A 13,350-nucleotide genomic window follows, 5' to 3' on the forward strand; every position below is an offset into this window, starting at 1 on the left:
CCGATATTTTCTAGCTATTTGTGGCTATCCCATACACCATGAGTGCCTGAAGGAAGGGACTGAATGTTACCAGCTCAGAAAGCAAAAAAATTTTGGACTGAAAAAATAAAAATCCGGCCATTCATCAGGCCGGAATAACACACAGATAAAACCAGATGCAAATTTAACAGAGAACAATATTTCTTTGGCGGACATATTGCAGCTGTAAAGTGGTAATGATGTTTTTATTTCAGTGACCACCACTTTTTTATTCACTGAGAGACTTTGTTCTCTAAAATCGTAGATTATCAGAAACTTTTCTGCTTGAAATCATATAAGAATGAAACATCCCACATGCATCTGGAGGACATAAGTTTCTTTGACACAGAGAAGCAGCCTCAATTTCCAACCCAGGTGCAGAGCTTCAGATAAGGGGTATCTGGACACAACATTCCACATCTATCTTTATTTTGTGGTTCCCAAGGAAACACAACTCTGGGTTCACTTTGCAGTTCAGACTTGATGGTGACCCCAAATGACAGTACTGCTTTGCTTTGAGCTTACCAAAAACACTGCTTTGTTTAAAATTCACCTAAACTCCACTCTTCTCTCCAATCCTATAATGACTCCATGTTTTTCTGTTTGATGAAATGCCTACCGTGTGCAGTCTCTCATATTGCAATGGGTCAAAGCCTGACTATGTCGGATTACAAATTTGTCCCTGGTAGCCTTATGCTGATTGGGCTAGGATAGGGGTTTTTAAATCCCTGACCACTTAGCTTGTCCAAAGTAGGCATTCCAAATTGTTCACTGCAGTAGAGTACCCGGGTTCTAGTTAGATTACTTGGATTATATGGATTCCAGTCTCAGGTCTGCCAAGAACTAATTAGCTGGATCATCTTAAGTGAGTCAGTGCACCCCATTTGGCCTAAGTTTTCTCTTCTGCAAAACGGTGTGCTGTTTCTTTCAAACCTAGGGTAAGGGCTTTGGAGTAAGTTAGACCTAGGTTGGATTCCCAGTTCTACCACATACTAGTCCTGTGACTTCAGCTTTTCTGAGCCTCTGTTTTGTAATGATTAATATGGAGATAATACAGTACTAACAACTGCAGTATAGTTTTTGCAGCGTTGCTGGAAACATCAAGTTGGCTGTTAAAAGTATCACTACGTTTGATCACTATTCCTATTCCTACTATTATATGAGTTTAGACAAGTTACTTAACCTTTCTGTGCCTGTGTATTTTATGAGTAAAAATGGAGAAATAACCCTCGGGGTTATTGTGAACACCAAATGAGACGAAAAAAGTAAAGGGGTTAGGAGAGTGCCTGGCACATAAGAAGCAGCTCAAATTATGTGATCTAATGTTATTAGTATTAGATTTCTACTACTAATTACTCTGTGGGCCGAAAGCTCAGGATAGACAGTTTCATTCTAAGGACAAACCTTCTCCGCAGCAAAAAAAGGCACTGCAAGCTGGAAATAGTGAAACACAATGGGGCATTGCGTTTTCAAAGGCAACTGACACGCCCAGCACTGGGATAGGACCCGCCCGCCCAGTCCTCATTAAATATGGCAGCGAGCGGGGCCGACGTACTGCGGCTGCGCAAGTTGAAACTCCTCCTGGCAGCTCCTCCCCGGCGGGCCTCCCCTCACCTCGGCTGGGTAGAGGTGCCGGGTGTGAGCTCGGCGTGGCGCGCACGCGCAGACGCTGGCTGGTCTGAGCCGATACTCGCGAGGCGCCCTGTCACATGAGCCGCGCGCCCGCTTCGCTCCCCCTCCTCCCCGGCTGGGCTGTGTGAATGAAGCTCTGCCGGCTACGTGGGGCGCTCACTCAACTTGGTGCCCTGGACGCCAGAGCCGACCGAGCGCGCTGCCCACCGGCGGCGGACACGGGCTCCGCCGCTCCGGACCTCGGCCACAGGTAAAGGCAAACGGGCTGTCCCTTCCCCAACAGGTCCTTGGCGGGCCGCTGGCCCCCGGCCCACCCCCGGGGCACCCACTAAGCGCAGCGACACAGGGGAAGCGCAATCCCGCTGGCTTGGACCCCCGGAGATGGGGCTTCCCCGCGCCCGGCGGCGGCAGCCCGGCGCTTAGAGGAGGTAGACAGGCTAGTTCCAGCCAGTGCTGAGCGGCGTCTTCCCGGGAGCCCAGCCCTGTTCTCCGAGTTATGGTCCCTGGGCTGCCCGAGCGAAGTTTCCTTGCGGAGCGGCGCCAAGCCCGCCCCGCTTTTGAATCGGAGTGTTTAGCCGCCTGCGTCCCCTTTCCCGGACTGGGGTAGGGTGACTTAGGCTGGCAAAGCTCAGCCAAGGCCCGGCTCTTCTCCCTCCGGCTCTGGACTTGCCGCTGGTTTTGTATGGGTCTTAGCAAAGTGGAGAAACTCTCGGAAAAGTAGTTGCTGCGCTGTTTTCCTTTTGCCACTTAACGCGCGTAGCTGGTTCTCTCCAGACTTTCGAGCCTTGCTCTTGAGCGCCTTGATCCACACGAGAAAAGCTTTGCCTTTACATTGACGCACGTTTCCTTTGATTAACATTTCAGAGCAAATCAGTTGCCTGGAGTTCCCAGTGAAGTTGTACCTGTGCCCGTGCGATAACGTCAGTGGAAGCTGCCCCGAGTAAGTGAGGGAAATCTAGAAGTTTGGAGCATAAAAAACCAGCACGAATCAACTTTACATAAACTTCATACATTTATTAGCAACTGCTCGGGTTTAACTTCAGAGATGTTAAATTTCGCCTAGTCCCACGGGACGATGATCATTACTTCTTAACTGCACGCGAAATAGGAGAAGAAAAAAGGCAAATCAAAACAGACTGTCCCAGGTCTCAGAGAAGTCATCGGAGCGCTTTTTCCTGCTGAATTCACCCTAGGAGTTTGTGAGTTCCTAGTTTTCTTGGACTTCGCGAACTTTTCCTTGTCCAAAGCACTGTCTTTTCTCTGTTGGTGTTTTGGGACTGGTGTACACATTAACCCTTTTGTCATTAAAGAAGGCCAACACGATTCTCAAGTTAGTATTAGCCTTCAGTGTTTGTGCTTTAGCACTTTCACTTAGGAGGTGGAGGTGTTGGTTGTATAAAAGATATGGAAATAACAATCTACTTTGATGTTCACCAGGTCAAAAAGGTGAAGACTTTTAGAAAAAACAGATTGGCTTGTATGCTAAGTAGGGAAGACCAGTTTATTAACTGAGATCTTGTTTAAATGGGCAAGCAGAGTGTTAAGCCTCTAAGTCAAACTAAGTCGTCAGACCTCTCATTTTTTCTTCCATTCCTAGCTCCTATTTTTTTTTTTTTTTTTTTTTTTTTTTTGGTTTGAGCCGGCTCTCGTTCTGTCGCCCAGGCTGGAGTGCAGTGGCACAATCTTGGCTCACTGCAACCTCCGCCTCCCTCCCGGGTTCAAGCGATTCTCCTGCCTCAGCCTCCCGAGTAGCTGGGATTACAGGCGTCACTTGTAATTATAGTGCACCGCCATACCTGGCTAATTTTTGTATTTTTAGTAGAGACGGGGTTTCACCATGTTGGCCAGGCTGGTCTCGAACTCCTGACCTCAGGTGATCCGCCTGCTTCGGCCTCCCAAAGTGCTGGGATTACACCGCACCCGGCCCCTAACTCCTTTAATATCTTTGCAAATATTATTGTCCTAGGACTGGATTTGAAGTTTTAACAACAGGAATTAGCTGAATTAATTTGGTTTTCTTTAAACTGGTATTCCATTTTTACATTTTTCTTCTTCTTTGGTTCATTTTCCCCCTGATTATAAAAGCAATATACGCTCACTATAGGAAATTTGCAAAGGGTGGGAAAGTATAATGACACAAGGAGAGAGAACTACCACTCAAAGGGTATCATCACTCTTCACTTTTTATTCCGCTTCCTTTTTTTTCCCCTATACAAGATCTGTTTCCAAACTTTATTCATAAACTTTCCGCTCCTTCTACTGATTTTTAAATGTAAAGTTGGGTATTTTGGGGGTTGGTTAGGGCACTGGATATTAATGTTGCTCTTCAGTCTCCAAAGCATGAAACTTCAAGGTAGGAAAGGTGCTTAACGGTGATTTCATCCAGCAACTCATCAACTGAGACTCAGACCTCATTTACTGAAGCTCTAATGATTCATGCAGAAATGTATAGCACTGAGTGGCAACATTAACTCACTCCAGATCTCTCTCTCTTCAGAGATACCTTGCTGCTTAGAGGGAAACTTGACACTACCCATGCCTGCATATCTTTGAAAGAGAGGTTCAGAGAGGAGCAGGAGATAATTTTCAAGCATTTGAAGTGTATAGTTTCTTTTAGGTATTCATTTTTCTGTTCACATTTTCAGGTTTGGGGCTTTAGCACCTTGGAGAAAACAGGGCCACATAGCTGCCTTTCTATCAAGTTTCCCTACAAAACTGAGAGGCTCTGGGAAACTCAGCCTGTGACCCCAGCGTGGGTGAAGATAGGATCAAGATGGCCATGTGGCAGGGTAAGAAATTAGCACTTATTCTTCTAACTGGTTTTTCCTCCTACTCTATTCTCTACCCTCACCCAACCGTTCCCCACCCAGCCAATGGCAGGCAGCCAGCTGTTCTTTAATTTAACCCTTTGTCTTTGCAGGGAAAAAACACATTAGTTTAAAAAGAAGCTGCTGCTAGCTGTAAGTTTAAATTATTTAAAAGTGGGGTTGTAGGAGAAGTAGGAAAATGCCATGCCAGCAGCATTTAAAAGAACTCCCTTCATTTAAGTAAGTGATCATTGGGGGTTATATGCCAGGAGACAGGATATTTTTTCCCATTTGTGTTTTTCATTTGTTTCTGGCAAATTTCTATGATAAGATTCCCCACCATAAGGTTGGGGAGACAGATGTCACTGCCTCTCCAGCTTCATCTTCCCAATAAAAACTTTGTGATGTATGCAGTTTGAAAGAGCATATTTAATGTTACAGTGTTTATATTTGATACAATATAAACATTGAGAAGGAAAACGCCTGTTTTAATAATATGAACTACCTGAGAGCAAAGCTCAGTAGTATCTTAGCTGATGTATTACATCTCTCATGAACTTATGAATTCCTACCACATACAAAGTTATGTTTTATTTTGAGCGGAGTTGCGGTTTGTGCCCTTTGGAGGGTTTAGGAATCTCCATGGGTATGTGGGATTTTTATTGTTATCAAAAGTGAGTGTGGGTTTAAGAAATGATAGACAAACACTACCAAAATTGGTCTGTGACCCACAAAAAGTTAAAGACCACTTAAATGGAGTAGAATGAAATGGCTTGAATATCTAGAAATATTCAGCAGGTTGGTTAGTTGGTGGTCTAATGTATCTTTTAAAAATGTTTCATTGTGTTGGTTGTGACTTTATGTAGGCACACAAATGTAACAAGTAGTTTCCATGTATAAAGATTATCAATGAGAAGACATTTATGGAAACGGGATTTGGCCTGTATGCTTCCTTTGACTCACACAATGGGCATTTATCAAGAGCAGTTTGGATATTCTTGCTTAAATCCTGAGACATTATTTCATTCAACAAACGAAATACAGAGATGAATAAGTTGCAGGATGCTAGAAGATTCCTTGTCATCTAAAGACAGACATACAAACAAATAATTTTGCCATGTTGAATAAGTGTTAGAATAGAGAGGTACAAAAAGCAAGGGAAGCCCCGAGAAAAGCTTGATGAAGTCTGAGTTTTGAGCTGGTCTAAAAAAATGAGTAGGAGCAAATGAGAGAATTGCATTCTGGGCAGACAGAGCAGCACTGTTTGGGAAGTTCCAAGTTGCTCTGTTTGCCTCATGTGAGATGTGTAGGGGCGCGACCTCAGACGAAGCAGGGAAGGTAGTTGGAGGCCAGATAATAAAGAGCCTTGTATGTTCTAGGAAGGATTTTACACTTTATCCTGAAGACAAAGATTCTAAACAGGGAAGTAACATAATCAGATTTTGTTTTAGAAAGATTACTTTGGCAGCAGTGCTGAGCTGGAAATGATGAAAACTGGGAGTCAGTCAGGAGGTTTCTGGAATAGTTTAGGGGAGAGATGGTAAGTGTCTGAGCAGAAGCAGGGGCAGTAAGGTTAGAGAGAATGGGATTCTAGAATGTTCTGTGACTGGATGTGGCAAGAAATGGGCCTGGATTAACTACCAGCTTGGGTGCCTGGGGGCCACTGGTGCCATTCTCTGAGATGGGGAGCATGGGAGGCAGCTGATGGGCATGGGGGTGGTGCACTGGATTTGGATGACCTGTTTGGGTTGAGACACCTATGTACTGTCAGGTCAATGTTTCAAAGACAGTTTTGAAAGTACAGAACTGATATTGGCACAGATGGGGATCTAAAGTTTTGTTCCTAATGATGCATAAAGAGCTTGTATTTTTTTCTCTGTAGTTAATGGAAATGTCATTACTAGTTAATGATTTATTTTACAATAAAACATTTTAATGTTTAACAACTCTTAATCAAAATGTCATATTTTCATAGTAAATAATGTATTTTGCAAGCCCAGGCCCTGAAATCAGATGTGCTTAAAATTACATTGAAGTGAAACCTCATTTTTCCAGCATTAGTGAAGAGGGGAGTGTTCTATATAAGTAAGCTCTTTGGATAACTGCAGCTTATCCTTTGTTTTGGCTATCCTCTGAAGTAACCAGCAAAGTACGATGATAGTTTGGAAGCAGTGTGGTATGATAGTTAAATGTGTGGGTCTGAGTTCTACTCCATTGGTTCTGTCACTTGGTAGCTACGAGGCCTTGGGCAAGTCACTTAATCTCTCTGTGTGGAAGTTTTCTCCTTTACAAAATGGAGATAGTAATATAACTCATCCCATTGCTGAGTATATAGCCAAAAGAAAGGAAATCAGTATTGAAGAGAGAGCTGCACTCCCATGTATATTGCAGCACTACTCACAATAGCCAAGATAGGAAATCAACTTAAGTGTCCATCACTGGATGAATGGATAAAAAACATGTGTTACATATATTCAACAAAATATTATTCAGCCATAAAAAGAATGAAATCCTGTCATTTGCAGCAACATGGATGGAACTGGAAGTCATTATGTTAAGTAAAATAAGCCAGGCACAGAAAGATAAATACTGCATATTCTCACTCATATGTGGGAGCTAAAAAATGTGGATCTCATGAAGGTAGAAAGTCGAATGGTGGTTTCCAGAGGCTGGGAAGGGAAGGAGTTTGGGGAATGAAGAGAAGTGGGTTAATGGGTATAAACATACAGCTAGAGAGAAGGAAAAAGTTTTAGTATTCAATAGTACAGTAGGGAGACTACAGTTAATAATTATATATTTCAAAATGGCTTGAAGTAAAAAATTGGAATGTTTCTAACACAAAGAAAAGATAAATGTTATAGGTGATGAATATCCCAGTTACCCTGATTTGATCGTTACACATTGTATACGTGTATCAAAATATCACATATACCCCCCAAATATGTACAGCTATTATATATCAATTTTTGAAAAGGGAGAAAAGTAGAACACCTGATAGGCTTGGTGTGAAGAGAAATTAAGCTAATATATGCAGAGCACTTGGAACATAGTAAATGCCATATAAGTGTGTGCCATTATTATAATAGTAAGACATTTAGAATATTGTGTAGCTTATAATAAGTGCTCAGTAAAATTTAGCAATAGCCGTTATTACTACTATCACTATTATTTTCTTATAACCTGGGGTGGGACTGGGACCTTGTTCTGTGGAGGTAATTTTAGTTTGTCCTTGGAAGCCCTGTCCTGTGGTTGTCTGTTTGGGTCTTTAAGTAGAAGTTTAGACTTGAAAAGATTCTTAGAAAACATCTAGCAGCCGGGCGCGGTGCCTCACGCCTGTAATCCCAGCACTTTGTGAGGCCGAGGCGGGCGGATCACGAGGTCAGGAGATCGAGACCATCCTGGCTAACACGGTGAAACCCCGCCTCTACTAAATATACAAAAAGTTAGCCGGGCATGGTGGCGGGTGCCTGTAGTCCCAGCTACTCGGGAGGCTGAGGCAGGAGAATGGCGTGAACCCAGGAGGCGGAGCTTGCAGTGAGCCGAGATCGTGCCACTGCCCTCCAGCCTGGGCGACAGAGCCAGACTCCATCTCAAAAAACAACAACAAACATCTAGCTCAATTCCTAGAGGTTAAGTGATATGCCCAACGTCAAACAGGTAGTAGTTGATCCTAGAGCTAGTATTAAAATCCAGGTCACCTAATTCCCTATTCCAGTATTCTTTCCGTGGGCTCATGGAAGAGGCAATGTGTGAGTCTGTTCTCAGCTCAAGGAAGCTTCTGAGTCAGTCTCCAGAGCTTGTTGAGGAACCCTAAGGGCTACAGGAGCCCAAATCTCCTTAGGTTCTTGGCTCATTGCTGTCTGGTTCCTCCATGGAGAATTTGATCTGAATTCCCATACCTCTTCAATGGGGCCAACATTATTTTGACTTCACTTAATGGAGCCCTCTAATATATTTTCTGGCCACTTTAAACAGTGTACTGAGCATAATTTAATATTTTTGATAACTCAGGGTTATCATTAATAACCTCCAGCCAGTTTGAGGTTGGAGACTTGTGTTGTCAGGTGTTGTTTATTTATTCCATTAACATTTATTGAACACTACTTGTGCAGCAGGCACTCTGCTGGGCCCTAGAGATGCAATGGTCAGTGGAAACAGGTATGGTCTCTACTGTAATCGAACTTATGAACCAGGATAAAGGTAGCACTTCAAATTAATGAAATGATTTATTTAACACATGTGCTGAAGTAATTTGGAAAAAATGACAGCATAAATTTAGAAGGGTTAATATAATGTTTCTTAATAAAGGAGGGGGCATCAGAATTACCTGTAGTGCTTTAAAAAATATTCCTACTCAGGTCCCCATTCCCCCAAATTGTGATTCAGTCTTAAGACCTGAGCATTACAATCCTGTTTTGGAACTGCTGCAATAAATATAGGTTTTTTTTTTTGTTTGTTTTTTTTTTTTTTTTTAGAGAAGGCAATGATAAAGGAACTCAAAAAATATGGAAGACTATGTATATAATCTTGGGGATAGGGAAGATATTTGTGTGCATAATATCAAAGGTAGAATAATAAGGAAAAAGATTAATATAATCAGTTATATGAAAATTTAAAATTTCTGCACAAACCATAAATAAAGTTAATGAGAAAACTAGAAACAATTGCAGCAAGATTTATTATCTGTAACACAAAGACTTAACAGGGGGATAAGAAAAAAACAAGTATTTTACTAGAAAAATGTACAAAGGACGAGGGAAAATGTGCAAAGGAAAATACATCAAAGAAGAAATGCAAATGGCCAGTAAACATGTATCTCAGTAGTAGTCAAATAAAGGGGAATTAGAATGGCATACCATTTTCTCCAGTATAATTTGCAAAGATTAAAAAGGAATGACAGAACTCACTGTTGGCAAGGACTCAAGGAAGCAGATGTTCTCATACACTTGTGGTGGGAATGTCAGTTTGGCAATATTTATTAAAAGCTTTAAAAAATATGTTTACCTTCTGACCCAGCAATTCATTTTCTTGGAATTTATCCTAAGGAAGTAATTAAGGGTATGCACAAAGATGTATCAATAAGGATATTAATTGCAGCATTTTCTATAATGGGAAAAATTGAAAACACTTGCATTTTGATGCATCCATACAATGGAATATGGTAATTACCAAAAATGATAATGTAGAGTTCTATTTAGTAACATAGAAATAGGTTCATGACATAATGTTAAACCCAGGGGTCAGGGAGTGGGGGAGCAGGGAAAAGCAGATTCCAAACTGTTGATACAGTCATCCCTCCATGTGCTCGGGGGATTTGAAGACCCCAAGTATACTAAAATCCTAGCATACTCAAGTCCTGCAGTTGGCCTTACAGAACCTGCATATAGGAAAATTTGGCCTTCCATATTCATGGGTGTCATATTCTGAGATTACCGTATTTTCCATCTGTGCATTTGGTTGAAAAACATCTGCGTGTAAGTGAACCTGTGCAGTTCAAACCCGTATTGTTCAAGGGTCAACTGTCATTAAAAGTATGGACTCTGGGCTTAAACCTGAATTCAAATCCCAGCTACATCTTTATCAGCTGTGTGCTGTTGGGTATATTACTTGTCTTAGTGTTCCTTGATTTCCCCATCAGTAAAATAGGGATAAAATAGTAGCTAACCTAATAGTTCCTAGCTAGTGTGCCCAAAGATCACCTGGTAATCTTTCCAAACTTCCCAAGCCTAGGCCTCACTCAGCCAATTAAATCTGAATCTCTGGGGACGGGACAGAGAACAGTATTTTTGAAGTTCGCCAGGTGATTCTAATGTGCAAACAAGTTTGAGAAAGCCGAGCAGTTGTTGAGGTGATTGTTGAAGGGATTAAATGAGAAAATCACAGTGCCTGTCATGTGGTAAGTACTCAATACATGGTAAATATTATTATTATTGTTGCTATTTAAAAATTATTAATAGTATGATCCCATTTTAATTTATGTGTTTGTGTCCATGTATGGATAGTATAAAAAAAAGTCTGAGAGGATATATGCAAAAGTATTTTTAAAAAGAAATTATAGTTGACTTTATTTTTGCTTACGTGTATCTTTCCACTTTTCTGTAAATATCATGGATTGTTAATTTTAAAAAGTATAATTTCTGAAGGAAATATCAGATATATGTACCCAGCTTTATATGCTAAGGTATTTATAGTGAAAAAACTGAAGACATAGTTTTCATACTAGGGGAATGTAAGTATATTATGATAGTTCCAAACAGTATAATATCTGGCTATTAAAAATAAAGACTAGCTGGGTGTGGTGGCTTACACCTGTAATCCCAGGACTTTCGGAGGCCAAGGCAGGAGGATTGCTTGAGTTCAGGAGTTCAAGACTAGCCTGGGCAACATAGATTCCATCTCTACTAAAAGAAAAATTTTTTTTTTTTTTGAGACAGAGTTTTGCTAACTAGCCAGGCATGGTGGTGCACACCTGTCGTCCCAGCTACTCGGGTGGCTGACATGGGATCACTGGACCCCAGGAGACTGAGGCTGTAGTGAGCTATGATCTCGCCACTGCACCCCAGCCTGGGCAACAGATTGAGACCCTGTCTCAAAAAAAAAAAAAAAAAGACTGATGCTGTGGGGACTCCCTCTGTCACCCAGCCTGGAGTGCAGTGGTAGGATCTTGGCTCACTGTAACCTCAAACTCCCAGGCTCAAGCAGTCCTCCCACCTCAGCCTCCTGAGTAGTCGGGTCTACAGGCACGCACCACTATACTTGGCTAATTTTTGTAGTGTTTGTAGAGACAGGGTTTTGCCTTGTTGCCCAGGCTGGTCTCGAACTCCTAAGCTCAAGTGATCCACCTGCCTTGGCCTCCCAAAGTGCAGGGATTACAGGCATGAGCCATCATGCCTGGACCCATCTCTCTCTTTTTAACTCAAGTGTGGGTTTATGTATCTCTCTGTGTTTACATGTTACATATACACCTATGAAGTGAAGATAAGTACAGAAAGAAAGGAAATGATCCAAAGTTGTTGCACTGGCTGTCTCCAGATGATAGGATACAGTTACTTTTATCTTCCTTTTTTTATACTTTTATTTACTTTCAACTTTTATGCAATAATGTGTATAACTTTTATAACCAGAAAACAAGTGATTTGAAAATGAGATATACGAGTCAGTAGACTCTCAACAAGTACCTGGCAGCAAGGAGCGCAGCATGTGTGGCCCCCTGGACAACTGCTTAGCCACTCTGTGTCCCCTTCTACGTTCCAGCAAAAGAGCAAAAGAGAAGAAACCAGGCCCCTGAGGGTTTGGTTAGAACAGGTTTTTTGCTATTAATACTTCCTCAAGTACTCTTGTAATTTTTGGCTGTCTCTCCCATTGACTACAAAAAACTCTTGGAAGATGTGCAAAAGATGGCAAATTACACTGTATCTAATGTAGAGGTTGCAGAATAAGGTGAGGTGGCAAAATATACGTCAGGCTAAGTGTGAAAATAAGGCAGAGGAAAATCACAATAAAATAGTTGCAATGAGAAACTGTTCTTCAAATTGAAAGGAAGTATATGTTTTGACTGTGCAGATTTTTTTTTGGCACATTGCAGTGTATTTGTAAACACTCTGGTGATTTAGCCAACACATGGGGGGTGGGGAGCAAGAGGGAGCCTCACAAAGCAGTCGGTGAATTGACGAGAAAGCTTTAGTGTGAAATCTGGGTAGCCATGTGGCTTGCTAATTGGACCACTATCACCTAAGAGAAGCCATCTGGTCCTGCCTGTTGACCGAAACAAAAGTAGGTAACTCTTGAAAGAAAGTCAGATTGTTAGAGCAGGAATAAAGAAGCAGGCAGCCCCTACCCCCAGCCCCTTTTCCTCTATCTGGCACAGTGCCTCACCTACAGCAGGTACTCAAGAAGCGAATTCTTTGTCAATTAAAATAATAAATAAATAAATTTTAAAAATTTAAAAAGAAATGAGTTCCTTGTCTCTCTTCGCCTTTTGCCTTTCCATAACTCTTCAGTGGGGAGAAATTGGTGGGGAATGGATTCTGATGGAAGTCATTGCATAGAGGGTAAACGAAAACAACCTTTCAAAAAATTATTCTCTAAGAGTCAGTTATTCTTTCCCAAGCACACAGTTGTGGAGGGAGCACAGGTCTTGGAGTGCGATAACCTGAATCTGAACCCAGGTCTGCCATTTGGTAGCCAAGGTTATTTAAACTCCAGAAGCCTCTATTGTCACATCCGGGGTCAAGTGTCATGTCTGGAGACAGACTCCCTGGATTTGTATCCTGGCTCTGTCACTATTAGCCATGTGACTTTGGGCAGGTTATTTAATCTCTTTGTGCCTTACCTTCTTCATCTGTAAAATGGGGTTAATACTAATACCTACTCAGGATTCTTGGGAGGATGTAGTGTAGTGAGTGAATACAAATGCAGCAAAGCACTTGCACATGCTGGCCTTTATAATATGTGAAAGGTTATGATAATATTTACTGCACGTGCTTCTAGATGAGAGTCAGTCATCAAAATGCCTGGTCCATTATAGCTGTTCTGATTGGATTATAAGTTTTGGCATGAAAAATAAAATTAGGTATATTATTAAAGAGATTTTTAAACTGGAAGGGGTCTTCAGAGGTGATCTGTTTCAGATGTATAATCTTGCAAAGGAAGAAACTGAGGCCCAGTGAGACTTATTTTAGGCCACACAGCTGTCACATCGTACCCAAAGCCAGGACTAGACCCTGGGGCTCCTGATAATCAGTGCTGCCCAGCCCGCTCTTTCTCTGTCAGTCTGTCTACCTATTTGGTCCTACTGCATTGCACTGCCTTCCCCAGGCTTGGGTATCTTACAGTTTTCTGTTGAATCTTAGTCTTTTCCTACTATGCTTTACTGCTACCGTGAAACGTTTAG

At 41.8% G+C, this 13,350-nt stretch overlaps 1 protein-coding gene across 3 annotated transcripts in view; it reads left to right on the plus strand.

Annotated features, from left to right (window-relative positions):
- Positions 1–1,637: 1,637 nt before the first annotated feature.
- Positions 1,638–13,350, plus strand: part of CLCN5 (chloride voltage-gated channel 5) — a 162,264-nt gene continuing 150,551 nt past the window's right edge. Inside the window, exons 1-3 of one of the 3 annotated variants that reach the window (XM_003805958.6) lie at positions 1,638–1,900; positions 2,515–2,849; positions 4,296–4,439. In XM_003805958.6, the coding sequence (XP_003806006.1) occupies positions 4,424–4,439 (16 nt within the window). In that variant the 5' untranslated portion in view covers positions 1,638–1,900; positions 2,515–2,849; positions 4,296–4,423. The remainder of the gene's footprint in view (positions 1,901–2,514; positions 2,850–4,295; positions 4,440–13,350) is intronic. The other 2 variants (XM_063601641.1, XM_003805957.5) reach the window with 2 other exon arrangements.

The sequence above is a fragment of the Pan paniscus genome, chromosome X (assembly GCF_029289425.2).
Source record: "Pan paniscus chromosome X, NHGRI_mPanPan1-v2.0_pri, whole genome shotgun sequence".
NCBI classification, from domain to species: domain Eukaryota; kingdom Metazoa; phylum Chordata; class Mammalia; order Primates; family Hominidae; genus Pan; species Pan paniscus.